General features: G+C 38.7%; 1 protein-coding gene across 1 annotated transcript in view; it reads right to left on the minus strand.

The window, feature by feature from the left end:
* LOC126095154 (2-oxo-4-hydroxy-4-carboxy-5-ureidoimidazoline decarboxylase-like) overlaps positions 1–26,651 on the minus strand; it is a 55,026-nt gene that overhangs the window by 4,886 nt on the left and 23,489 nt on the right. The window contains exons 2-3 of the mRNA XM_049909879.1: positions 14,757–15,026; positions 5,718–5,859 (exon numbers count right to left, since the gene is read on the minus strand). Coding sequence (XP_049765836.1) covers positions 5,718–5,859; positions 14,757–14,976 — 362 coding nt within the window. The 5' untranslated portion in view covers positions 14,977–15,026. The remainder of the gene's footprint in view (positions 1–5,717; positions 5,860–14,756; positions 15,027–26,651) is intronic.

The raw sequence follows: 26,651 nt of genomic DNA on the forward strand, positions 1-26,651 counted from the left end.
CTTGACTTCTACATGGAGGACCTTTAAATATGAAGTTTATCAACAGAAACCAGCCACACAGAATGAGCTACGAGAAAGTATCAAGACATCCTGTGCAGCCACCCCACTAGCAACGCTGACAGCTGTAGTTCAGTCAAATGAAATAACCTTCCTTCCATGCGAGAATTGCAGTGATATGTTATTATGTTCCATTAATACTGACTATCAAAGACAGTCTACATTTTTCTGGACCCCTCACTATACTCCTTCATGAATTTTGTCATGAATACTAAAAATCAGTTTCAGCTGAACTGTGATTTACCCAGTCACAATATAAGACACAAAAATAATTTTTATGTAGAACTTAGCTTCTCAACTGTGATTCACGATGGAGTTAGGCATGCTGTTGCAAAGATATTCAACTAGCACCTGTCTAACGTAAATAAAGAAATGAGATCCACAGCACTGTAGACAGTGGCACTCAGTGTGATGCTGCATAGAGGGGGTCATTCATGAATGAATGGGTTGAAGGAATGGTTCACTGAAGTGGCGGAAAGACCTAGGAATGACTTACAAGGAATGGTTCTTCACCATTCACTTTGGTTGTGGTCGGTCTCATTCACAGGAAAGGTCGTTTAAGGTCACTTCAGCTGGTGTTGTTCCTCAGTCTAGTTCCTCCATTCGTCTTTCCCATCTGGGTCTCCTTTCTTGTGTAATCACTCATTCCTCATTTGAGTTCAACTGTTTTATAATTATGGAACATATATAATAGTTAAGTCGTATGTAATGAAATCACATTTTTCATCTTTTCTATCAACTGTGAAACACATACTTATGAGAAGCTGTTGCTTTTTTTATTTGTAGATTTTTAAAATTTTGACTACTTGCATTGTAACGAATAGTTTTTAAGATAATTTTAAAGTTTGATTGTTTCCTTTTGGCACCCTCTAGTTGGTTTCTTCGCATAAAAGGGTGAGTCGTTCATGATTTTGCCTTAGCTGGCAAAGGGGAAGGGGTACCTCTCTATTTGAAAAATTGTAAAATGGTGTAAAATCGTATTTACATTTCACCTGGGAAAAAGAATTTTGAAATCCAAATAAGGTACTTTGGTTTCTGAAGTGTTACAGGATCATGCTTAGAAATACTTACTGTTAAGGAAAATGCAAATAGGACAAATTGCAGCCTCATCATGGGGTTTAAATTCAACTTCATCTGGAATGTAAACTTTTTGAATACATTAAAGACTTTCACCTTCCCTCCTGCATGATGAATCCTGTTGGAGTGCGGAAAGACACTCCAAAAGATGATTCTTCGAGAAGAAAATTCACAGTAAATTAAAAAAAAAAAAACTGTAAGTATAATCCTCTCATATATCTTACACCTGCAAGGTAAATACAAGAGATCTTTTTTCAAAACACTTTCAGGCAAAACACAAGCACCTTTAAAATAGGTTGTATGTTATGTCATTGTGACAAATTAATGTTTTTACTGAAAAGTCATTCAGCGAGAGTTTCACTGATGACTTTTTCTTGTCCTTTCAGTGGTAAGTTAAATGAACGAAATATGCATAAAATTATCGGTATTGAATTTTTCTTTTCAAATACGTTTGTGTGTGTAAAATTCTTATTTAAGTAAAATAATGTGTATTTACATAATTCTTGAACTTCATATTGGTTTGACTCTCTTCTGTCAATGGTTACCTGTGCTGGCATACAAGTTCTCTTTCTCAACTAACTGATACCATAGTGTTGAGAGTCATCAACTAACTGGTGATTGATTCCTTGCATGTACATTACAGCCTTTTTCAACTGATAACTAATCAAAAACTGACTTATCTCAATTGTAAAGTTCTTCAAAGAATGATGTGTGCTACATTGTCAAGGCTTTGGATTAATAAGTCTTGTTTCTTTTCATTTATGAAGTTCTGACATTCCCCCCCCCCCCCCTCCCCCGTTTATGTAGTAGCCCTGTTGCTGACACAAAGTGTGTATTCAGTACACAGTATCTCAGTTCCAGTGTTGGAAGCTGTGACTTTTCAAATAAGTTTTCACATTCCACACAGTGTGCGGAACTTTGATGTGTAGTTGATTTACACACCCACAAATTGTAAAAAGAAACTATTAATGTTCGTTTTACAGATGACAGTCTACTTTCAGTTATTTCACAATAGCAGTGCCTATACAAGTATATATCATCTTCTGTAAATGAAATGAAAACGATCACACAGTACCTGGTACCATTACGAGCTTCCCTCTACAGTGAATAACAATTAGCATAGTCCACGCTGGGTCAGAAACAGCTTCCTTAATTCATACTTCCGAGCAGCCTGCTCTGTTGTCTCTTTACTTGGTTTGCGGCCACTTTTCCATTAAGTCTGTCGACTAATGCAGAAAAGGAGGTATTCAGCTAGGGATATTGAACAACACAAAGAGTTTACATAGGCAATCACTGAATTTGACAGGCAGAGATATGAGGATCATTCAATAAGTAATGCAACACATTTCTTTTTCTGAGAAAAGGTTGTTTCCCAGCAAGATTCCAATACACCATATTTTTCCCCACTCTTTTGGCTACAAAATTCTATTTTTCTATACAATCTCCATCCAAGGCGATGGCATTATGCCACCTTACTGCGAGTGCCCGTATGCCCGCACAGCACCACTCTACTGGTTGATGTCAGACCCTACGTTTTGCTGCATCAGTAACCTCCCCATCATCTATGTACTGCTTCCTGTGGAATGCGTCCTTCATTGGGACAAACAGATGGAAGTCCGAAGGTGCAAGATTTAGGCTGTAGGGTGCATGAGGAACAACAGTCCAACGAATTTTTGTGATCTCCTTGCAGGTGAGCAAGGGTTGTGTTGTTTTGGAGGAGGAGAAGTTCATTTGCATTGTTGTGGCAATGAACACATTAAAGTTGTTTCTCCAGTTTCCTGATGGTAGCACAATAAACTTCAGAGTTCATCATTTCACCATAAAACAGAATAACACCTTCAGAGTCCCAGTGTAGCTGTGCAGTGAGGTGTTTATTTGTAATCCATTGATAATCTCAAATGAGAATGTACATGTTCCAACAATTCAGGAATTACAGCTGTATGCAATCGGCTGGTACGCGGCATATCAGATTTGTGTGTGACCTCGTTTGATGATGACAGATGCTTCACCCAATGACTCACAGAGCTTTTGTTCACTTCCATGTGTGTGTACACACTGTGCAAGCACTTATGAATATCTGTGATGGTCCGGTTTCCTCCAAAGGCAACTAACTCTCTGCTTGGAATGCACCTCCACCACAGACTCAATTTTGAAGGCTACGTATAGCGCCGCCACCTATATGAACTCCATGACACTATAGACCTGAAGAGGGAATATTCCACGATGTTTCACAACAAAGTCTGCATTTCTTCAATTGAAATTAGCCAAGAAAAAATTGTTTCAGTACTTATTGATTGTCCCTCGTACCACTTGTGCGTACTTGATTTTTTTCTGTAAATTTATATAAAGCCATGTAGCCTGCACAATGAGATGAAAAGAAATGGTGAATGAGTAAAAGTGAATGGTTCCCAAAAAGAAACAATCACCAGTGAACTAGTTCCCAAAGAAGAACAAGTTTGCCCATCTCTGTTGCTGCATTCCTTGACTTCAAGAAGGCATTTAATACAGTCCTACACTGTTGTTCATAAAAAAAAAGAGCTTATCAAGTATCGGACCTGATTTGTGAGTGGACTTAGTACTTACTTGCAGTTAGGGGTCAACACTTCACTTAATGAAACAAAACTGACGGGTGTAAAGGCAATTTCAGGAGTATGTATATGATCTAGTGGATAATTTTGGAAGCTCCATGAGGCTGTTTGCGGATGACTTGCTTATCTACAAGACTGTAGCAATGTCAGAAGAGAAGTGAACTGCAGGAAGACGTGCAGAGGATAGATGAATGGTGCAGGCACTGGTAGTCAGCCCTGAATCTAAATAAATGTAACATATTGAGCATACATAGGAGCAGAAATCCACTACTGTACACTTACTCTGTTGGTGACTAATTGCTGGAAACAGTAGCTACTGTAAAATATCTAGGAGTAACCATCTGGAGCAACCTTAAGTTGAATGACCACATAAAACAAGTAGTTGGAAAAGCAGATGCCGGAAGGAGATTCCCATGGAGAATCTTAAGGTAACTCATTCACAAAAGAAGTGGCTTGTTCTCATGCTTGAGTGTTGTTCATAAGTCTGGGACCACCACCTAGTTGGTTTAATAGGAGAGAGAGAGAGAGAGAGAGAGAGAGAGAGAGAGAGAGAGACCAGATGCAACGAAGAGTGGTGCATTTTGTTGTGGGAGTGTTTAGTTGATAGGAGAGCATTACAGAGACACTGAACAAACTCCATGGGCAGATGCTACAAGAGAGGCATTGTGCATCACAGAGAATTGTACTATTGAAATAACAAGAGGGTATATTCCAGGAAGAGTCCAACAATGGGTAATCTCCTCCTACATATTTCTTGCAAAATGACCACAGTGAGAAAATTTGAGAAATTAAATCCAATTTTCTACACACTGTTCATGAATGCAACAAACAAGGAGGGGGGGGGGGGGCAGGAGCGGTCAGATAGTCATACCAAAAGTAAAAAGTAGTCCCTGCCACATACTGTCAGGTGACTTTTGGAGTATTGACATTGATGTAGAAGTCAGGAACCCATAATGGTTCAAAAGAAAATGTACCTCATTAGCCACACCACCTCTAAATTATCTGAATATCTAGATTCAAGAATTGGAAAAGTTCTGTTAGCTACATGGCAAATAGCAAGGTTCCTTGCAAAACCACATGACAAGTAATCATATATTGTAAATAGGGCTTTGTATATACAGCTGCAGGTAACTTTTTTCATTGAAAAATACCAGTCTGATCAAGTGAATATTAAACTTGAACAGCAGTGATTTAATATTGTACAGGAAGCAGCAGCTTTCTTTCAAGTACTTGGTTAGATTTAGCTGGTGTAAATGTGAGCAGCATAATAGTGGTAGTATAATTCTTAATAAAGCATACAGATTAAAATTGTCTTTGTTAATGTATACTGTGACTTGTTGTACATTCTGGAAGGATATACATGATAACATTTATCTCACATGATGATTGAATTAATATTTTTAAAAACTGAGAAAGTTGTGGAATTCTATAAGACTTGCAGTAAAGATAGAATATAGGTGATGAAATGGATTGCATCAGTAGGCGAAGCCCTGACAGAGATGTGGGTACAACATGGAAAAAAATTTACACAAAAAACATAGCTGAGTAGTAACTAGGACAGAAAAACTGAGGAAGACCAGAGCAGATTTTTCTGAGGATGTGGAAAGACTCCACAGTCACAAAGAAAGTCTAACAGAAACTTCTGACTGTAGTATAGTGCATGGTACTGCAAATCCAAACATGAATGACAGCGACACACAAAATCACAATTAGACTGACAGAAAGCTCCAACATCTGCATGAGTTACATAATTTGAGAAGAATGTGTATTAGGAAGTGTAATTATTTCTTCCGTACAAGTATGAACTCTGGGAATTACAATAGAGTGAAACTGTCTGAGTCCAGTGTTACATGATGTGGGACCTTCTGTGTTCTTGTGTACTGAAAAAAAAGTTGTTTTACTGACACAATAGTATTTCTCATTTCTTCTTTACAAAGACAATGAGTGCTTGAGATAATGCAGAGAGGTAAAAGAAAATAAACATGGAATGCCTACCTGAGGCTCAGCTCATGTATGCCACTGACGGTTGCCTTGGAGTTTGTCTGCAGGCCAGCCATGTGCTGCTCCCTGTTGGACTCCTCTGTCAGCTGCTCCTTGCTGCCCAGGTCTGGGTGGCTGCGCAGAACCTTCTCCTTGTCTACAGGGGAAATGTTTGTATAGTTTGTAAGTTTGTAGCACAAGAGGATCGGTGTAACATGAGGGAAGTGAATTTTCATCCCCCCCCTCCCCCCCTCTCTCAACAACAACAACAACAACAACAACTAGCCATATGCACAGTTTAAAAACGATTATTTAAATCAACAATTTCCAGTTTTGGGTGTTTATTTACAAATCCATCTTCAAATGGCTCTTAAAGTTTTTCTCACTGGTCCCTTGTTTTGTGCATATAATTGATCTTGTGCACCAAGAAAAACAAAGTTTTTTGTTCAAAATTCAGTTAACTTACAAGAGATGTACGTTTACCATTTTAAACAAAAAACTTCTTGTTAACCTTAGTGCACAAAACCAGTTAAGAGTACAAAACGAGGCCCCAGCATTAAGGTAGAGTTGTAGTAAATCCTAAAACAGTAATGTTTTTCCCACGTGGAATGTTTCCCTCTATTATATTCTAAAACAGTAATGGTTTGATTTAAATATTTTCTTAAAATAATACTTGTGGGCTGGATGCTGTTTAAATTATAAACCTTATAATTGTACAGCAGCTAAGGTTCTCAACATGATAGTGAGGAACTATTAGTTCTGGAAACTATGTAGTGTGTCACTTTTATTGCTGTATGTGTCTCAGTATTACTATACATTGGTGCTTTTAAGGTAAGTAATGACCAGTAATTCTGTCTCAGTTTTTTTAGGAGAGTGAAACAGGCCTCCAACTAGTCCACAGCAAACAGCTTGGACCTTAATTTTAAAAAGACCCACATTATGAAATACCGAACAAATAAAAATTACTTGCAGGTACTAGAAGTAGAGTTCAACTGGCTCTAGTTATACGAGGTATCATGTGTGAAGTTCTTAGGCATCCTCAAATAACAGAAAATTTGGGATGGAATAACAATAATATTGCTCATATAGAGTGGAGATGCTGAGTCACAAATAGGCACAATAAAAAGACTGTCGGAAAGTGAGCTTTTGGACAGCATTTTGTTGTGCCTATCTGCGAGTCAGCATATCCACTATGTGGTGAGCAGCAATTATCTTTTTTGTAATATTGTTATGTTGCATCCTGGATTTTCCATTGTTTAATAATATTGCTCAGTTTTGCTTCTTTTTGCACTTAGAAATCTCTCGCTGTGTGCAGATCACTAGATGAGATTGCTAGCCTGTTTTCCCCTCAATACTGTTCTATAATGTAATCATAATGTATAGTGAAGACTATTATGTAAAGGTGATAACCGAACATCTTGTTCTTCTAAGACATTGGGATTCTCACACTCTTTTGCCAGTACACATACTCCCTAGCGGCACTCGTGGTTAGTAACAAGAACACATTTAGTATGAAGTGCACAATTCACCCTCACAGCAATAGAAACAAAAATAATTTCATATGTACACAGCATTAGCCTCCTGTCTGTGTTTAGCATAGATGTGTTTGGGTCCTTAATCAGTATCTTCATTCGCTATACAAAACTGAAGCCACAGCAAAATCTTGTCACAGTCATCTGTGTTCGAAACACTGCTAGAAGAAGAGAGAGATTATACCTCAGTATTTCATCTACATCTATACTCTGCAAACCGCCATGAGGTGAATGGCAGATGGTATATCCCAGTGTACCAGTTATTAGGGTTTCTTCCTGTTCCATTTACATATGGAGTGTGGGAAGAATGATTATTTGAATGCCTCTTTGCATCAAGTAATTATTCTAATCTTATCTTCATGACCCCTGTGTGAGTGATATTTAGGCTGTTGCAATATATCCCTAAAGTAATCATTTAAAGCTAGTTCTTGGAACTTTAATAGACTTTCTCAGTACAGTTTCCGTCTGTCTTCAAGAGTCTTCCATTTCAGTTCCTTCACTATCTCCTTGACACTCTTCCATGGATTAAAAAAAACCTGTGACCATTCGTGCTGGCCTTCTCAGTACATGTTCAAAATTCCCTGTTAATCCGATCTGGTATTGGTCCTACACACCTGAGCATTATTCTAGGATGGGTTGCATGAGTGATTTGTAAGCAATCTCTTCTGTAGACTTATTGCGCTTCCCAAATATTCTACCAATAAATTGAAGTCTACCACCTGCTTTACCCACAACTGATCCTATGTTATCATTCCATTTCATTTCATTACATTCCACTAAAATGAGTGACTTCAAACTAATCCTCACAAGACCGTCATGTGTGCATGGGGAACTGGGTTTCATAGCCTGCTCTTCTTTTGTATTACAACTTACACATTTTCATGTATGGCACTATAACACTTGGAACATTATACAGTGTCAAAAAACACAAAATATTATATGCCCATTTTCATGTATGGCACTACAACACTTGGAACATTATACAGTGTCAAATAACACACAATATTATATGCACAATATATCACAGTGATAGCAAAAAAATGAAAATTGCAATACCAAGATGGAGTTGTGTGACATAAACGAAAGTGCAGAGGTATGTGTCTACATCTTAAAGATGATATCTAGTCAAAATTCGCTAGTAGTGCCACTATGGGGATGCAAGTGAGGTTTAATTTAAATACATAGCAGAACAGTCATGAGTATTAGTTACCTTTGAGATTGGACATGAGGAGTTGATGTTAGCCAAGAATGCCTTTAAGGCTACAAATATGCCTTTATCAACACCTCACTGAGTTTAAACATTGACGCAATGAACTGTTACAAATCGGTTACTTCAGGGACAGCTGCAAGCCAGACACCCTTTAGTGTGCATTCCACTGACACCAAACCATTCGTGATCTCAGTGGTGTCAAGTGAGAGCTTGTTGGAGGGCAGGGTGAATGTCTGTTTTGTTTTCTGATGACTGGTGGTGTTGCCTCTGCGCCAGTGGTGGCAGTGTGTTGGTTAGAAGAAGAACAATTGAGGGCCTGCAACCAACATATATGCATGCTAGACATGCAGTACCTGCACCTGGAATTATGGTCTGGGATGTGATTTCGTACGACAGCAGGAGCACTCTAGGGGTTGTCCCATGCACCCTGACTAATTTGTATGTCAGTCTGGTGATTTGACCTGTTGTGCTGCCAATCATGAACAGCATTTCAGGAGATGTTTTCCAACAAGGAAAAGCTTGCTGACATGCTGCTGTTGTAGCCCAACATCCTCTACAGAGTATCAACATGTTGCCTTGGCCTGCTCAATCACCATATCTGTCTCCAGTTGAGCACATATTGGACATCATTGGATGACAACTCGAGCATCATCCACACACAACAATAACCATCCCTATATTGACCAACCAAGTTCAACATGTGTGGAACTCTATCCCATAACTGACATCCGACATCTCTACAACACAAGTCTGCATGCTTGCATTCAACATTCTGGCAGTTACACAGATTGTTAATGTACTGGTGTTTTACATTTGCAATGGCGTATTCTGCATTAACCTGTGATCTTGCACTGTTAATCGCTTAAATATGTTACCTAGACAAATGTATTCTCAAAACGGAATTACACCGCATTCATTATTGTTTGGTATTGTGATTTTTTCTGTTGGTGCATATTGATTTCCCAGCATCTAAATTGTTTGTTGTTCACATATTATTGTACTAGAAGAAATAGTGTTCTAGAATACAGTGTTCTTTTACCAAAATTATTGTGAGGCAGAGGAAACACACAGTTTTGTAATCAGCATTGACTTTTACACTTTGCAAGCTACCGTACAGTACCTGCCAGGTATAACATGTTTTATCTAACAGGAGAAACATGTACAGATTGTCTCTAACCCTTTGAGTCAAGTAGAAATGGAAGATAGTGTGTCCACAACTGATTAGACTGGGACATACACAGCATACACTACATAACAGTAACATAGCTCATACTGATTGTTCAAAGGGACAACCACCAGTCTCAGTGCATGCATGGCAACAGTGCGCACTCTCTCAAAGGTCCCTGGTGTCTGTTGTGCCCTGAGACAGGCAGTTTAGACCTTAGTGAACAGATTTTTATCTGTCTTAATGAGGGTTTTGTTCACCATTGTCTTGACGTAACCCCAGATGAAAAGTCTAGAGGTGTGAGATCCAGCAGTCAAGCTGGCCCTGGGAGAGGACCTCACCTTCGAAACCATTGGTGGTCAGCGATGTCCACTGTTATTACATGCTGCATGTTGCAGAGTACGACAAACACCTGGGATCTTTGTGACAGTGCAGCAGAACAGCATGCACCCTTCCAATACATGCACTGAGACTGGTGATCATCACTTTGAACAATTAGTATGAGGTACGTAATCACTATGTTTCATATGCCATGTATGTCCATAACACAATAAATATGCTTATCTGACAGTTGGTTCCCTATCTCAATATAATTAGTTGTGGACCCACTATCATTTGTTTCAATTTGACCCAAAAGGTTTGAGACACCCTGTATACACTCAGTCACTTAAAGGAAGGTCACCCTTGCAGACAGACACATGCCAACTATTTAGTATACCTGATAAAGTAGTATCTGTTTTGAAAGAAGCTGCTTTCCTGTGAACTATACTATGTTAAAATTGTTTTTGTAAGCATGTACATCATCTAGGGATAGTTTCTTTGGCTAGCAATCAAAACATACTGGGTGCTAACTACTGCTTAAAATTTGAATAAAAATCATCAGCAATTGCATCTGAAGACTTATGGTACAAGGTCTCATCTTTGTTCTGCCAACAGCCTTGTTAAAGAGGGTGTAGGACTAGTGACAGTTTCAGGGCATCCTCTTGCCCTTGGTGTGGGAAACAGTTCCCAAAAGGTAGAAGAGTCACTAAAGATGAATGGCATGAGGATATGGAATGAAATGGAAATCACTGCATTAAAGACACATAATGTGTATCCAAAGGACATGGGGCCTGTAATTGAAAGAGTGTTGTTATGTTCTCTGCATTGGCAAAAGTTTTCAATTAGTCCCCCATTTGGATATCTTGGAGGGAAGGGGATGGGGGTGCAGGGAGAAGGGAAAAGGGAGACTGCCAAGGGAGAGGTGACTATGAGAAGAAGATTGAATACTCTACAAGTCAGAGCACGGAATGTTAGAAGTTAGAATATGGTAGGGAAGCTAGAAAATCTGAAAAGAGAAATGGAATGAATCAGTGTAGATATGGATGGGGGGGGGGGGGGGGGGGGGGGGGTCAATGAAGTGAAATGGAAAGAAGACCATGTGTCTTTGTCAGATAAATACAGTGTAATATCAACAGTAACAGAAAATGGTCTACCAGAAATAGGTTTTATTATGAATAGGAAGGTCCAGCGATATGTTGTTGTCGGAATTGACAACAAACCAATGCCAACAATTATAGTTTAGGCATACATCCCAAAGTCACAAACAAAAGATGAAGAAATACAGAAAGTGTATGAGGATACCGAACAGGTGATTCAGTATGTAGAGGAGATGATAATCTAATAATAGCAGGGGACCGGAATGTGGTAGTTAGAGAAGGAAGAAATACTGGAGAACGTGAGCTTCATAGTAGGATTTGGAATCAGAGAGGACAAAGACTTATTGAGTTCTGCAACAAATTTCAGTTCATAATAGCGAAAAATCATGAAAGAAGTAGGATACCTGGAAAAGGCACGGAGACATGGAAAGATTCCAGCTGGATCACTTCATGATCAGACAGAGATTCTGAGATCAGATATTGGATTTTAAGGCACAGCCAAAGGCAGATATGGTCTCAGATTGCAAGTTAGTAATGATGATGATGAGTAAACTCAAGTTTAAGAGAACCATTGTGGAAAGAGTTGTGATACTGAAATACTGCAGAAGGATGAGATCTATTTGCAATTTGCTAAGGCTGTAGATACTGTGATGATAAACACTGCTGTAGGCAGTTCAGCTGAAACGAAATGGGTGACTCTAAAAAGGGCATCATGGAAGTTGGTTTGACAAACATACATACAAGGAAGGTAACTACGAAGAAACCTTGGGTAACAGGAGAAATATTTCAATTGATTGATAATTGAAGTAAGCATAAAAATATTAGGGAAAAGCCAGGAATACAGCAATATAAATCATGCAATCCCAAAGACAGCAAGAGCGATAAGTGAGAGAACTATCGCATAATTAGTTTTACACCTTATATATCTCAGTTGGCTGATGAGAATACTATATAGAAGAATGGAAAAGAAAATGGAGGAGCTGTTAGATGATGATCAATTTGGCTTTAAGAATGGTGAAGCACCAGAGGGCAATTCTGATGTTGCGGTTGATAAAGGAAGCAAGACTGGAGAAAAATGAAGAGACCTTCATAGGGTATGTTGACCTAGGAAAATTCTTCAACAGTGTAAAGTTGTGCAAGAGGTGCAAAATTCTCAAGAAAATCTATATGTAAAGACGGCTAATATACAGTATGTACAAGAACCAAGATGGAACAATAAGAATGGAAGACCAAGAAGAAAGTGCTCAGATTAAAAAGTGTGTAAGACAGAAATACAGTATTTTGCCTCTACTGTTCCACCTATACACAGGAGAAGCAATGATGGAAACAGAAAGAAAGATTCAAGAGTGGAATTAGAATCAGTGTGAAAGGATATCAATATCAGAATCACATGCGACATGGCCAACCTCAGTGAAAATGAAGAATTACAGAATCTGTTGAAAGGGATGAACAGTATAATCGGCACAAAATATGGATTGAGAGCAAACTGAAGATAGAAAAATGTATTGAGAAGTAGCAGAAATGAGTTTAGTGATAAACTTAATGTCAAAGTTGGGGTCCACAAAGCAGACAAGGAATTCTGCTACCTTGGATGCAAAGTAACCCATGGTGCGCAAAGCAACAGGGACATAAAAAGCATATTAGCACAGGCAAACTGGGCATTCCTGGCCAAAATAAATCTACTAGTATTGAACATAGGCCTTATTTGAGAAATAAATTTCTGAGACTGTTATTTGAAGCATAGGATCATATTATGGTAGGGAACCCCATGGACTGTAGGAACATTGGGGGTGAGGACATCAGAGAATAACTTACATGATACCAGAGGAAGAAGTAGAAAGTGAAAACTACAGGAGGAGACAGAGACTGGAATGTTGTTGTTGTTGATGTTGTTGTTGTTGTGGTCTTCAGTCCTGAGACTGGTTTGATGCAGCTCTCCATGCTACTCTATCCTGTGCAAGCTTCTTCATCTCCCAGTACCTACTGCAACCTACATCCTTCTGAATCTGCTTAGTGTATTCATCTCTTGGTCTCCCCCTACGATTTTTACCCTCCACGCTGCCCTCCAATACTAAATTGGTGATCCCTTGATGTCTCAGAACATGTCCTACCAACCGATCCCTTCTTCTGGTCAAGTTGTGCCACAAACTTCTCTTCTCCCCAATCCTATTCAATACTTCCTCATTGAGACTGGAATAATCCAACAAATAATTGAGAACATAGGCTGCAAGTGCTACTCTGAGATGAAGAGGTTGACACAAGACAGTAATTCATGGCAGGTTACATTAAATGCTCTTAAGACTGATGACAAAGAAGTCCCAACAGCAGGACAATGTAGCAGTTTCATGATGGTTAACCATTGGTGCACTAACTTTTCTTTTTTTTTTTTAATATGTACTTCAACTGATTCTACATCACAGAACACAGTTCTTAGTGTTAGAATTTGTGAAACATGGATCAATAAATGAATGCTGTAACAGAAAGGAACAATAACAATTATGGACATTGGTAACCTAGCCACTGAGTACCCATAAACACATAACAACTTGTAATATGTGGAAGATACTGCCTGACATAATCAAAGCCACTGAAGAGAAATATCTGTCTCACCTTTCCGTGTTTGTGAATGCATTGTCACAACTTCTTGAACAGATGACACCCCCTGAGTCCTGTGCATTGACAATTTGTTCACAGACACTGTGACTTTTGGATGCACATACAAAAGCAACTGCTAACTGGATGAGAGTGGGAGGCAGATGTCATCACCAAACTGAGAGATGTCTCTGGGACAACCTGGTCTAACTCCTGTTACATGTGCTTCTGGACCTCCATGTCAGGAATGTATTCTCACAGTGGGAATACACCACAAAAGTTTGAGATGGACAAAGTCATTTGACAGTGTGACATGTTACATGTAAATGTCACTGTCCTCCTCTTAAAAAATGTTTGGTCTCAAATTATTCAGAAATACTGTTATAAGAGTTGAAGGATGTAGAGCAAGCAAAGAAGGAAACAGGAAAAGTTGAGAAATGGAACTGAAGTTCAGGCAGAAGAAATAAAAACTTCAAGGCTTGCCATTGACATTGGAATTTTGTCAGTGAGAGCAATGGAGTAGAAAGTCAGTCAAAAGGAATGGGCAATGTCTGGAAAAGAGTGTACAAGAGGAATATTGCTGAAAGTAAAACAAATGTATTGGACTGCAGTTGATATAAGTCAAGTGGTGATGAGGAAGTTTGAATAAGAAAGGAGACACTAAAAGTATAAACAAAATTTTGTAGCTGGGCAGAAAAAATAACTGCAAACACAATTTGTGATGACTGGAGAGCAGAGAGAGAGGTCTTCAACTGAGGTCGGTCCCCCCAGAAGTGCCTAAGTTGCTGCAATCAGCACTGTAAAGTACGAAGCTCCTGCACTGAATTGACATATCCAGAGTGCAGTGGGCAAGTGAGGACCACTGGTTGTCTCACCACTCCCTCACACAAACACCTACGAGAGTGTGAGGTGAGGAATTGGCAGTTACCAGGGCGCACGCATCTACATACAAGGTTTGGAGCTGCATGTCTACATTGCCAGAAAACATTAGTCTGTATACTACAAATATACTACTGGTACCAAAAACGTGTATTCCTCTTCCTCTTCCCTGTTCTGTACAGAGAACTTACTACAGTTTGGAAACTGGGTATAGTGCTGTAATGGTGCTAAGAAATGGCGGTGGCCTAGAGCACTTGCCTGCTGGTGCCAAGCAGTCCAGGTAGTCACCAGCAGCAGCGGCCACATGGTCGGCACTTTGGTAGGGCCTGCCAGAGCAGACGGCCTCGGCAGCAGCAGGCCAGCGCTCCACCACGTTGAGCAGCAGCGCTGCGCACTCTCCGTCAGTCATGGCATTCAAGTCACGCACCCGCACTGTTGGCGTCTTCTTTGTGTGTGGGCACAGCCATGCCAATGCCATCTCCAACACCTGATAAACTGTTCTGCACCTCCTGCAAATCCGTACCTTGGCTAAAAATTGGGACATGTAACAGTAGTAGCAGTAGTAGTAGTAGTAGTAGTAGTAGAAAAAGACAATGATAGGACAGGCAGTTGCCAGAAGTAATTTACGGAAGCTGTGGGACATATAAATCATTGTGACAGGACAGAGTGTGGTACCTCCATCTTTCTGAACACTTGGCCAGTCTGTTTAAAACAGCCAATCTCATTTATCTTATCCCTACTGTTTTATTTGTACATTCTTCAAAGAAGTTATTTAATGCTGCTAATGTAAAATGCTAGTGCTATACTGTTCTTTCATTTATTAATACCAATCACTCCACATACTGTAAACTCAGTATTTAATAAGGTGAGATGCTATCAGGGGACATCAAGATTGTGACAAAGACATTTGGTTTCAATTTATTGCAGCATAAACTCCCATTAGCTTACTGGAAAAAAAAAAAAAAATTAGCTGCATCCTTCCATAATGAAAGAGATGTTGACCTCATAAACAGTATAAGATATTAGTATTACCCATTACAGAGCTTTGAAGTAAGGTTGTCCAGAGAAGAAAAAATATTATAATGTAAAAGCATGTTGTGAAATGACAGATTTTTTACTGTTATTTATTTGTATTACACATCAATAAAAGAATTAGTAGTGGACGGAGGGTCATTGGGATGCTTAACTCAGTCTTATGGAGCAGGAATGTAATGAGCAGAACTAAAAAACTAATATACAAATCCATATTAGAGAGTGTGGTTCTGTATGGAACGGAGACCTGGACAATTAACATGAAGCACATTAAAAAATTACAAGCTCTAGAGATGGACTTTTGGAGAAGATTGGCAAGAATCTCCAGGAAAGAAAAGATAAGGAACACCGAAATAATAAGGAGAATGGAAATAAAAGAAAGAATATATGATGTAATGGATAGGAAGAAATTACAGTGGTATGGGCATATACGACGAATGGAGAAAACCAGAATACCAAAATTGATACTGGAGTGGGAACCGGAGGGGAGAAGAAGAAGAGGACGACCTATGACAACCTGGCTCCAAAACAAATACCCTCACAGACACCAGTCATATTGCACAATTCAAGCCCATTAGGGGCTTTTGTGTGATCATGGGATCTTTCAGACAGAGGATCATACAGGGAGGTGACAGACTGTGCATACAGAAAATTTGGAAGACTGAGTTCTACAGAATATTGAGAGGAACCTTAGTCCATGCTCCAGGCAAGTGGCCTGCCAACATGGGGGTAAGCCAAAGTACAGCTATGTGTATCCTGCATGACTACTGTCCCTATCATCTGCAACACTTAATGAACACATGGCACATGGTCAGCAGAACTGTCATTTGTCAGCACCATCTACCATGGCAATGATGCATTTCCAGAAATATGCTCTCAAGGCCTTTTTTCCTCCATCCCCAGTCAGGAATCCATACCTACAGTTTGTCAGTTTTATTAATGTTCACACTGCACATGCACATTTATAATAGAGGTACATGAGGTAATGGAAAAAAGGATACACATAAGAAATTCATAATACAAATATAGACATACATAATTTATCACTGCAACAATATTATGAAAAGGATAGTTGCTACTCACAATACAGCAGAGATGCTGAGTCACAGATAGCCACAACACAAAGACTGTCAAAAAATAGGCTTTTGGTCACATGACCACTGTCTCTAATTACAAACTATAGCTTTAAACACCAGAAACCCAGGATGGAATGTAACAATACTATGTCACTTCAGCTGCCAGAGGCGGCAGTCATGTGTGTGAGCTGTGTTTGCATGGTGGTCTTGTTGGCTGAAAGCATATTTGTGACAGTCTTTTTGTTGTGTGCTATCTGCAACTCAGCATCTCCACTATATGGTGAGTAGTAATTTTCACAATATTGTTACAAACTACAATGTATTGTGTTATTACAAGCACATTCCATCCTCTTTGTCTACTTCGTAATTGGTCAGCCCACCTATTTATTTGCGATAATTTTATGTTGCAGGAACTCTTTAGGAGTGAAAGCTATTTTTTCATAAATGTTCTTTAAGGAATGTTTTAAATTTTGTTTTTGATCTCTTTATTTTTTGTATGTTTGTTTGTACAGTTTCATGTGTAGATACATAAAATGTATGGAACTATATAAAAAAAAGTTGCACAATTGTTAGAAGATTAAAAAATATAAAACAAAATAATAATAAAGTGAAAACCTCCCACAGGCTTGTGACTTTGGTGTGGTACTGTGGCTTGTGTGTTCTGAGTGCACAGTAGGCTGCACTTGACAGGTTCGACCATATCGGATAAGTAACCATAGTGGAGCCAAACTAACACTGCCCATCTCAAGCAACAGGTTTTTAAAGACAATAAAGAAACCTATACCAGATCAGTCATCACCTGAGTCAACAAAAATATGCATTGTTTGCTAAGCTATGACAGTCCAATATGAAAACTATGGTAGAGTAAAAGCTGGGAACCAGAATGGAAAATGCTTGCATCCAAACACAAAAAAGGTGAATATGTACCGGGAAGACAGAGGGTTGTAAAAGAAGGGAACTACCTTTTTGACTTATCTAGCAACTTCAAAGAAATTTAAATCAAAACATCTTGAAATATTCACACTTTTTTACATGTTAACACTACTTCCCCAGCGTGACAAGCTCTCTTAGCTGCAAGGTGTTGGCCCACCTGTATCTTGCAGTTTATAGACTAAAGTCCCTGAAACTGCCCAAAATCCAGAAGATTCACCAGCTGTAGTAAGCAATGTATAATATTGTATGGCTGAAGAGCATACAGATACTAGTCGACCACAATATTATTGCACCTGGGACTGAGGGTGCTGCTGTCAGCTTGTGTGTTTATCTGCTTTAAGCCAATCAGGATGTGCTCTGCCATTCTAATGATCAGAAAACTCGATCGTGAAGGTATTTATACATCCACAGCATATCCGAGAGTCAAAAAAACTGATATGGTTTTTGTTTACCGCAATGTCAGTTTGTGTTTCCACTAACAGTTACTGGAGACCAGGTGCAATAATATCATGGCTCAGTGGTAAAAGATAAAAAAGTTTTTCTGGCGGCGGCAGGGGGGGGTGGCAGATAAAATTTCTGTGGACAAATTTGTTTCTGGTTTGGGTGGGGGGGTGGGGGGGCTGACATCCCCAACGGGGCCATTTCTGTCCAAAACCTATTCCCTGTTACATATATGGTGAACCATGTAAGAACAAACAGATACAGATTTGATTTGTGTGCTTCTAGAGAGTAGGCTGCATCTACAATAGGAAGAATATTGCACAAAGTGATAAATGTCACATTTGACGACACTGTAGCATGTCTTACATTATACGACACATCATGTATCATGTTACTTTACTTGACATGATGCATTACATTGCATGACATGAGTCCTACTACTAACAAGTAAAAAATTGTGAATATGGAATATGTCATGATGTTTAGTCTTAAATGTGTTTGAAGCTACCAGATAAGTCAAAAAGCTAGTGCCTTTCTTTTACATCGCTAACTCTTCCCAGGACATATTCACCTTTTTTGTACTATAATAAGAGCATTTTTCATTCTGGTCATTCTTATTGCCCTTTTCTGTATATTGAACACTGTTTTCAATTTTTTTTGCATTTATTCCCATAAAAGTATTCCAAAACTAAGAACTGAGTATTGAGTATACAGATAGCATCTAATTAAATGACTGGCTTTTACACACTGATGTCAGGTCTGTGAGGGTGTAACATGCTGATGACATACTGTGTGCAAGAATCTTTTTTATATTCACGCCTTTCAGCTGAGAAAGGTGCATTCCTCTACCATGCCAGTTGTACAGTTGTATGTAGTCTGCCATGCTCTGCATAGTGATTTTCAGATTATAGATGTCGATATAAATTTAGATTTAGTTTATAGAAGTCCACCTGCATTTAATTTAAAACCATAATTTTCCTTCTTCATACTGGAATTCACAGCATTTGTTTTCTTTGTGTTTGATGTATAAGGGGTGTTCAAAAAGAAACAAGCCAGAGTACGGAATGTGCAAACCGGTGACAGGAGAGCAATATCGTGGCATGTGTAATGAGGTGTGGTTCCAAACAGAGCATGGAAGTTCACAGCCCCTTGCTAGGGGGCACGTGTACACGTCACATGACTATACAGAGCTAGCAGCAGCATGCATCAATCGTCCAACAGTGCCAGTCACATTGCAAACAGTGACATGGAGGCATCAAATGAAGAGCAAAGAGGTGTTGTTCATTTTCTGACAGGGGAGAAACGGACATTCATTGACGAATGTCACAAGTGTACAGCAAACACTGCATGTCCCTTGCAAGGGCCAAGGCATGGCACAAGCACTCCAGAGAAGGACGGATGTCACTAGCTGATGATGCACAGTCTGGAGCACCACACTGCATTGCAGATGACATCATCCAGCTGGTGGATGCACTCATTACTCAGGACTGCCAAGTGATAGTGAAAGCCTTAGCTACCATGGTCGGATTGAGCATTGGAAATATTCTCCCTATCACAAAGGAATGACTGCACGTGCACAAAGTGTGGCCCAATGGGTGCCCCACAGTCTTCAACCACACCAGGAAGCATGTCAAATGTCCCACTGTCTTGCTCATCTGCAGCGCTATGCTCATGAATGGAATGCGTTCCTGGTACAAGTGGTGGCTGGAGATGAATTATGGTGTTATCACTTCGAACCAGAATCAAAATGATAAAGTGTCCAGTGGAAGCATCTAGGGTCACCATCTCCACCACCACCACCACCACCACCACCAAAAAAGCCAAGGCCATCCACTCAAGTGCAGGATAGGTTATGCTGACGTTCTTCTTTCACCAAGATGGCCCCCTTCTGATTCACTTCCTGCAGTGCAGGACAACAGTGAATGCCCAGTATTACTCGTAAACCTTGACCACCCTTCACCAAGCGATCAAATCAAAATGACCAAGCAATCTCACCCAAGGTGTCATTCTGCTCCATGACAATTCAAAGACTCATATGGCCAATAAAGTCATGGCACTTCTGCAGAAATTCAAATGGGAGGTTCTCGGCTACCCTCCATACAACCATTTGCAGTCCCCTTAAAAAGGCTCTGAGCAGCAAATGATTCACCTCAGATGATGATGTCCAGCTGTACGTGTGGAACTGATTACCATTGCAGCCCCGGAAATTTTATGAGACAGCCATTCACCGCCTTGTTTTACAGTGGGACAAGTGTCTCAACAGCCATGGTCAATACTTCTAACATACAGGTACTGGTTTCTGTAATTATGCCTCTGGCTCATTTCTTTTTGAATGCTCCTTATAACTTTATTGCATATTGACCAATTGCTTTCTCTACAAGGATTTGTCTTGTTTTGCACTGAATATATTATTGCTGTCATCAGCAAGGAGAATTTTTTCCCCAATAGTAAAGCAGTTGGGAAAGTGCTTGATGTACATTATTAACAGTGTTGGTCATAGTCTGAGACCTTAAGGATTTCCTATATTAAAAGATTTTCATGTTGGTAAACATTTCACTAAATGTTTGACCTTATTTGAGGTTCATGTTATCTGTACTCTTTGTGATCAGAACCAATCATTAGTTACACCTTTATTCCAAATGATTATAGCTAACTTAGCAGAATTTTGTGGCCAACAGTATCAGAAGCCTTTGACATATTTAAGAATCTGCCTATAATATGCTCATTCTTGTCAAGAGTGTCAAGTATCATTTTCGTAAATTCTGCTATGGTTGATTCCTTGCTTCTGTCATTATATAAATTGGACTGTGAAGCACTTAAAAAGTCATATTTAGTCAAATATTTCATTAATCTGTGTTTGTAATTGATTCTGTTATTTTTGAGGATGATGATAGCAGAGGAATGGGCCAGTAGTTCTCTGCATCTTCAGTATTGCCTTTTTTATTAGAGGCACAACTCTTGCCTTTTTTAAATACTCTGGAAAGTTTCCTGATTCATGAATGAAAACACACACAACACTGTTACAATATTCTAGAATATTTATTATTTATTACAGAAACCAGTTTTTGGCTGTTAGGGCATCATCAGGTACAAAGATAAGTATGTGGTGCAGTGAAATTCTGTTGGATCAAAGATTTTAAACTAGTGCATCTACAGAGTATCTCCATTTCCAGAGATGAAAATTGTTAACATCAGGTTTAGGAATAAAACAAGAAGGACTATTTCAACATAAATGTGATGTAAGATTATTTTACTAAGATAAAATATACAGGTTGGTCCGTTGATAGTGATCGGGCCAAATATCTCATGAAATTAGCATCAAATGACAAAATAAGAAGAACAAATCTGTTTGATTGTGACGGGGGAAACAGATGGTGCTATGGATGGCCCACTAGATGGTGCTTCCATAGGTCAAATTGATAGAAACTGCGTATTTTAAGTATGTACCCCCATTTTTATTACACATTCTTATAGTATGCAAATAAATAGGAATGTTTGATTTGGGACATTTGTTTTGGTTTGTGATGGACGGTGCTGTAATATTCTCACAAATGTAGCAACACACCTGATAACACTGTGTGCAATTCATTCCTTAAATTAGGTATGATAATATGCTTGTCCAGTTATAATAATTATGCAAAAGTCATAATTTGTTAAAATGGAACATTCAAAAGTCACAGAAAAGGTAGCTATGGTGTTTATTTATGGCTATTGTGATCAAAATGCCCAACAAGTTTGTGCTATGTATGTCAATCGTTATTGTGACAGACAGTATCCAAGTGTCCGGACCTTTTGTCAGATAGTTAGTGTATTTAAAGAAACTGGAAGTGATCAGCCAAAGAAGAAGATGCAACCAAGAACTGCAAAGATGCCTGAATAAGTGTTTTAGCTCCAGTTGAGGCTAATCCGCACACCAGTAGCAGATAAACTGAGCAGAAATAGGGAATTTCAAAAACGTTGGTTTTGAGAATTCACATCATCATACATTTCACCCTTACCATGTTTCTTGAGTCAAGATGGCGCCGAGTGTAAATTGTGGTTGTGTTAACTACCAGAATAAACTCAACATAAACATTAAAAAGTGCTTAACATGTAAAAAATTTGATGTATATTGTGATGACATGTGTATCACGTGTTTTGTTATTAAAAAAGTTTCAGAAGGAAGACTTGGGGTGGCCCAAAATTGCGAAACTGAAATCGCACATGGCGCTAGTACCTCGTCTGACGAATCGCGAGAGCAAATACAAAGTCTTTGCTACTGCAAATCGCTCGCCGTGAAGGGCATAACGTGCACAAACTGTAAAACTCTATACCATTTCACATGTGTAAAGGCAGATCCAAGACGAAAACTATGGTGTTGCAGAAGGTGTAATGAATATGGTCTAGACAAAGCACTACAGAAGAGCGACTGCAAAGTCGATATTATTGCTATGCTGTTAAAAGAGGTACACGCCCTGAAATGCAAATATACCAATAACAATCAATGTGAATATAAAACAAAAAGTGATCTTGTAATTGGTAATGATATTAGAACCAGCGGTAACAAATATGATACCAACTGTAAAAAATGTGGGAAAACCGCTAAAAGTAGTATAGTATGTGTAAAATGTGAAACAAAATTCCACTTTCGATGTGCAAAGGTGGACAGCTCATTGAAAGGGAATGAGAAGTTTACAAAAACGTGGAAGTGTAATACGTGTAGGCCTACCGATATACTAAGCAGGGCCACAAATATCCCGCTAACAAACAGATTTGAAGTGCTCTTGAAGCTCCTACAGAACATTCTCAATCATCGAATGCTGCAGTAACTCTTCCTGGAAGCACTACCACATCTGAACTTCAACAAGGAGATCTTCAAGTTCCATATGATGCTGCTGTTCCTCTCCCGAAAACCATCTGTCAACATAAATCGCATTATGGTATTCCGAGGAAACTTGTGATTCTTGCCGATAGTCACGGTCGAGAGATTGCTTCTCGTATAAATGAAACTGCTGAAACTGTAAAGGCAACAGGATTTGTCAAGCCTGGAGCATCTCTCTCTCAAATATGTATGTATATACGTTCAGAAGAAATCGGTAAGTTTTCATCCAAGAATTTCATTGTACTACTCGGCGGCTCTAATGACGTGTACCACAATGAAACATCAGTAGCATGCCAAGAACTAAAGAAGTGCTTGTGTTATATAGGACACACAAATGTAACATATGTTAACATTCCACAGAGGTATGACTTACATCAGTCGTCTTGTGTGAACAGAGAGATCAAACTTGCAAATGAACAGCTCTCAAACGTATGTAAACAGTTTAAAAATGTAAATGTTCTAGATGTAAGTGATGCTGGTCGAAGATTCCATACCTCACATGGGCTTCACTTGAACAGTCTTGGGAAAAAGTCCCTAGCACAAAAACTAATTGAAATAAGCACAGGCAACAGTTTTACTACAAATTCAACAGTAATGACAAAATTTGTTTCATCACCAACCACAGAAAAGAAAAATAGTGATTATTTTCCACAGCAACACATTCCAGTAATAGTCAACACTCAGATAAGATCTTTTTTAGGCTAAAGAACAGAGGAGAGCACAGTGGAAATGTTGTACCTTTTGATAATTTAACTTGTGTGAAAACTAACAGTAAGGAACCAGTTAAAAATACAATTGACAAGCTATATTGTTTAAAAATATTTCATCAGAATATAAGAAGTCTTTTGAATAAAAAAGAAGAGCTGATGCTTTCACTGCAAGAAACAGCTGACACAGACGGAATTACTCCTGATGTGCTCTGCCTAACTGAACATCACTTGGAAGCCACAGAAATTAATCAGCTACATTTAAATAGTTATAAAATTGATTCTTCCTACTGTTGGAGCAATTTAAGACAAGGCGGTGTGGCAATTTACACACACAATACTATTAGGTCACAAGTTATAGATGTATCTAAATATCGTATTGAACAGCACTTTGAATGTTGTGCAGTCAAATTAGAGCTTGAAACACAGTTCCTGATCATAGCAACAGTTTACAGGTCACCTACGGGAGACATCCAAAAATTTCTCTTTCAGCTAGAAACAGTTCTTACTAAACTTTATAGAAACAATAGTAATGTCATCGTATGTGGTGACATTAACATAAACTTACTCACAAAAAATAACAACCAGAAACTAGTAGAATCACTACTGTTAACCTTCAATCTGCTCCCCATGATCTCATTCCCAACAAGAGTATATGGGCACAGCAAGACCCTGATTGATAATTTGTTCCTAGATCCCACAAATTACAATGAAGTGATGACACGGGCAGTAACAAATGGTCTGTCTGATCACTATGGTCAAATGACAACCCTAAAACTTTCCAGCAGAAAAACAACACATGGCCATTGTAACCAAGTTAAACATGTTAGATCAATAAATGCTGAATCTACTTGCTTGTTCAGAAATAGTTTATGCCATGAACAATGGGAGGAAGTATACCAGGCCGACACAGTGAATGAGAAGTTCAACTCACTCCTGAACTTATTCCTTAAACATTTTGAAGCTTCTTTCCACCAAAGACAGATTAAAATCAAACCAACCTGTAGTAAAAGGAAAGAGTGGCTAACTACAGGCATAAAAATATCATGTAACAAAAAGAGAGATCTGTATGTACAACAGAGGACTAGTACAGACCCAGTAGTAAAGCTACATTACAAGAAATACTGTAAAATTCTAACAAGTGTAATAAAGAAGGCCAAACAGTTGCACTATGCACAAAAAATTAGCAACTCAAACAATAAAATAAAAACCATATGGCACATCATAAAAAGTGAGACAAATAGGAACATAAAACCTGACAATAATAAACACAAAGCTGCAGCCTCAGATTTCAACAATTTGTTTCTCTCTGTAGCTGAAAAAACAGTGAACCATAATAAACAGGCTCCCACAGAAGCTATTGAACTGCTTAACCACATGCAAATAACATCTAAAGTAGCACTTCATTTCAGAAGTACAACCCCTAAAGAAATTGAAAAAAAAAAAAACCATAAAATTACTCAAAAATTTAGATTCCTGTGGATACGATGGAATATCAAGTAGGATTCTAAAATCATGCGGAGACTTAATCGGTTATATATTGTGCTATTTGTGTAACCAATCTATGGAAACTGGTGTGCTCCCAGATAGATTAAAACATGCAGTAGTGATGCCAATCCACAAAAGTGGAGCAAGGGATGAAATATCCAACTATCGGCCCATCTCCCTGCTGCCAGTATTCTCAAAGGTATTTGAGAGAATAGTGTATGATATGATTTATAGTCACACTACACAAAATGGCTTACTGGCTCCTACACAGTTCAGCTTTCGTAAGGGCTCCTCCACAGACAGAGCTATATTTAACCTAACACATGAAATTTTGGGTGAACAAAATTACAAAAGGTATCCAGTGGGGATATTTTGTGACCTTGCCAAGGCATTTGATTGTGTAGATCACAACACACTCTTAAAAAAGCTTCCACATTATGGCATTAAAGACAAATCCTTGACTTGGTTAGAATCATGCTTACAGAACAGGAAGCAAAGGGTTGTCTTAAGGGGGACAGGAACAGCATTAACATCAGACTGGGGAAATATAAAGTATGGAGTCCCACAGGGCTCAATTCTTGGGCCATTAATTTTCCTGATCTACATTAATGATCTACCAATCACAATTAACAACAGAGCAAAAATAGTAATGTTTGCCGATGATACAAGTATCCTCGTAAAAGGACCCAACTCAACAATGCAGGATACAGCCATGACAGTCTCTACTCAAGTACACAAATGGTTCACTGTGAATAGCCTAACCTTAAATATTTCAAAAACCAATATGATACAGTTTCTGACAAAAAATAAAAAAATTAATGCTCCTGAAATACATATTAACAAGCACAAAATTAATGAAACCACACATACAAAATTCCTAGGTATCCAGATAGACAGTCACCTAAGATGGAAAGAACAAATTGATCAGCTGGTCAAGAAACTTAGCTCATCGTGCTTTGCACTAAGAGCTCTCCATCAGTTAGTAGACAGAGAAATAATGTTGTTGTCATACTTTGCATATTTCCATTCTGTTCTCTCCTATGGCATAATCTTCTGGGGAAATGCCGCAGGTGTTGAAAAAGTCAGGCAGTGAGGCTAATATGTGGGGTCCCTAATGGGACATCTTGCAGAGGTCTCTTCAAATCTCTCAGGATACTTACCATCACAGGTCAGTATATATACTCACTGATGTTATTTGTAGCCAACAACAGGGAACTGTTTCAGAAAAATTGTGACATCCACAACCATGACACAAGACAGGTTAAAAATTTTTATCAAGGCTCTGCATCTCTCACTAAAGTACGTAGGGGAGTTACTGAGTCAGGTATAAAGGTCTTCAATAAGCTCCCCATCAATATAAAAAAGGAAATAAATAATGTACAGGTTTTCAAAAGGAAACTAAAATTATTTCTCATCGAACAAACTTTTTATAAAATGAATGAATACTTAGAGTTATGATGTACAAGAGTGGGGGAAACTGCCTAAGAAAAGCACTCCCTTAAAGATAAAGTGTGATGCTGTTACTTGTAGTTTAACTGAAATTGTGGCGATAAAATGTAAATTTAACTGTTTCATTATGAGAAAATGTGAACTCCCATGTATCCCACTCTCTTGA

The sequence above is a fragment of the Schistocerca cancellata genome, chromosome 8, assembly GCF_023864275.1.
Source record: "Schistocerca cancellata isolate TAMUIC-IGC-003103 chromosome 8, iqSchCanc2.1, whole genome shotgun sequence".
Lineage (NCBI taxonomy): Eukaryota > Metazoa > Arthropoda > Insecta > Orthoptera > Acrididae > Schistocerca > Schistocerca cancellata.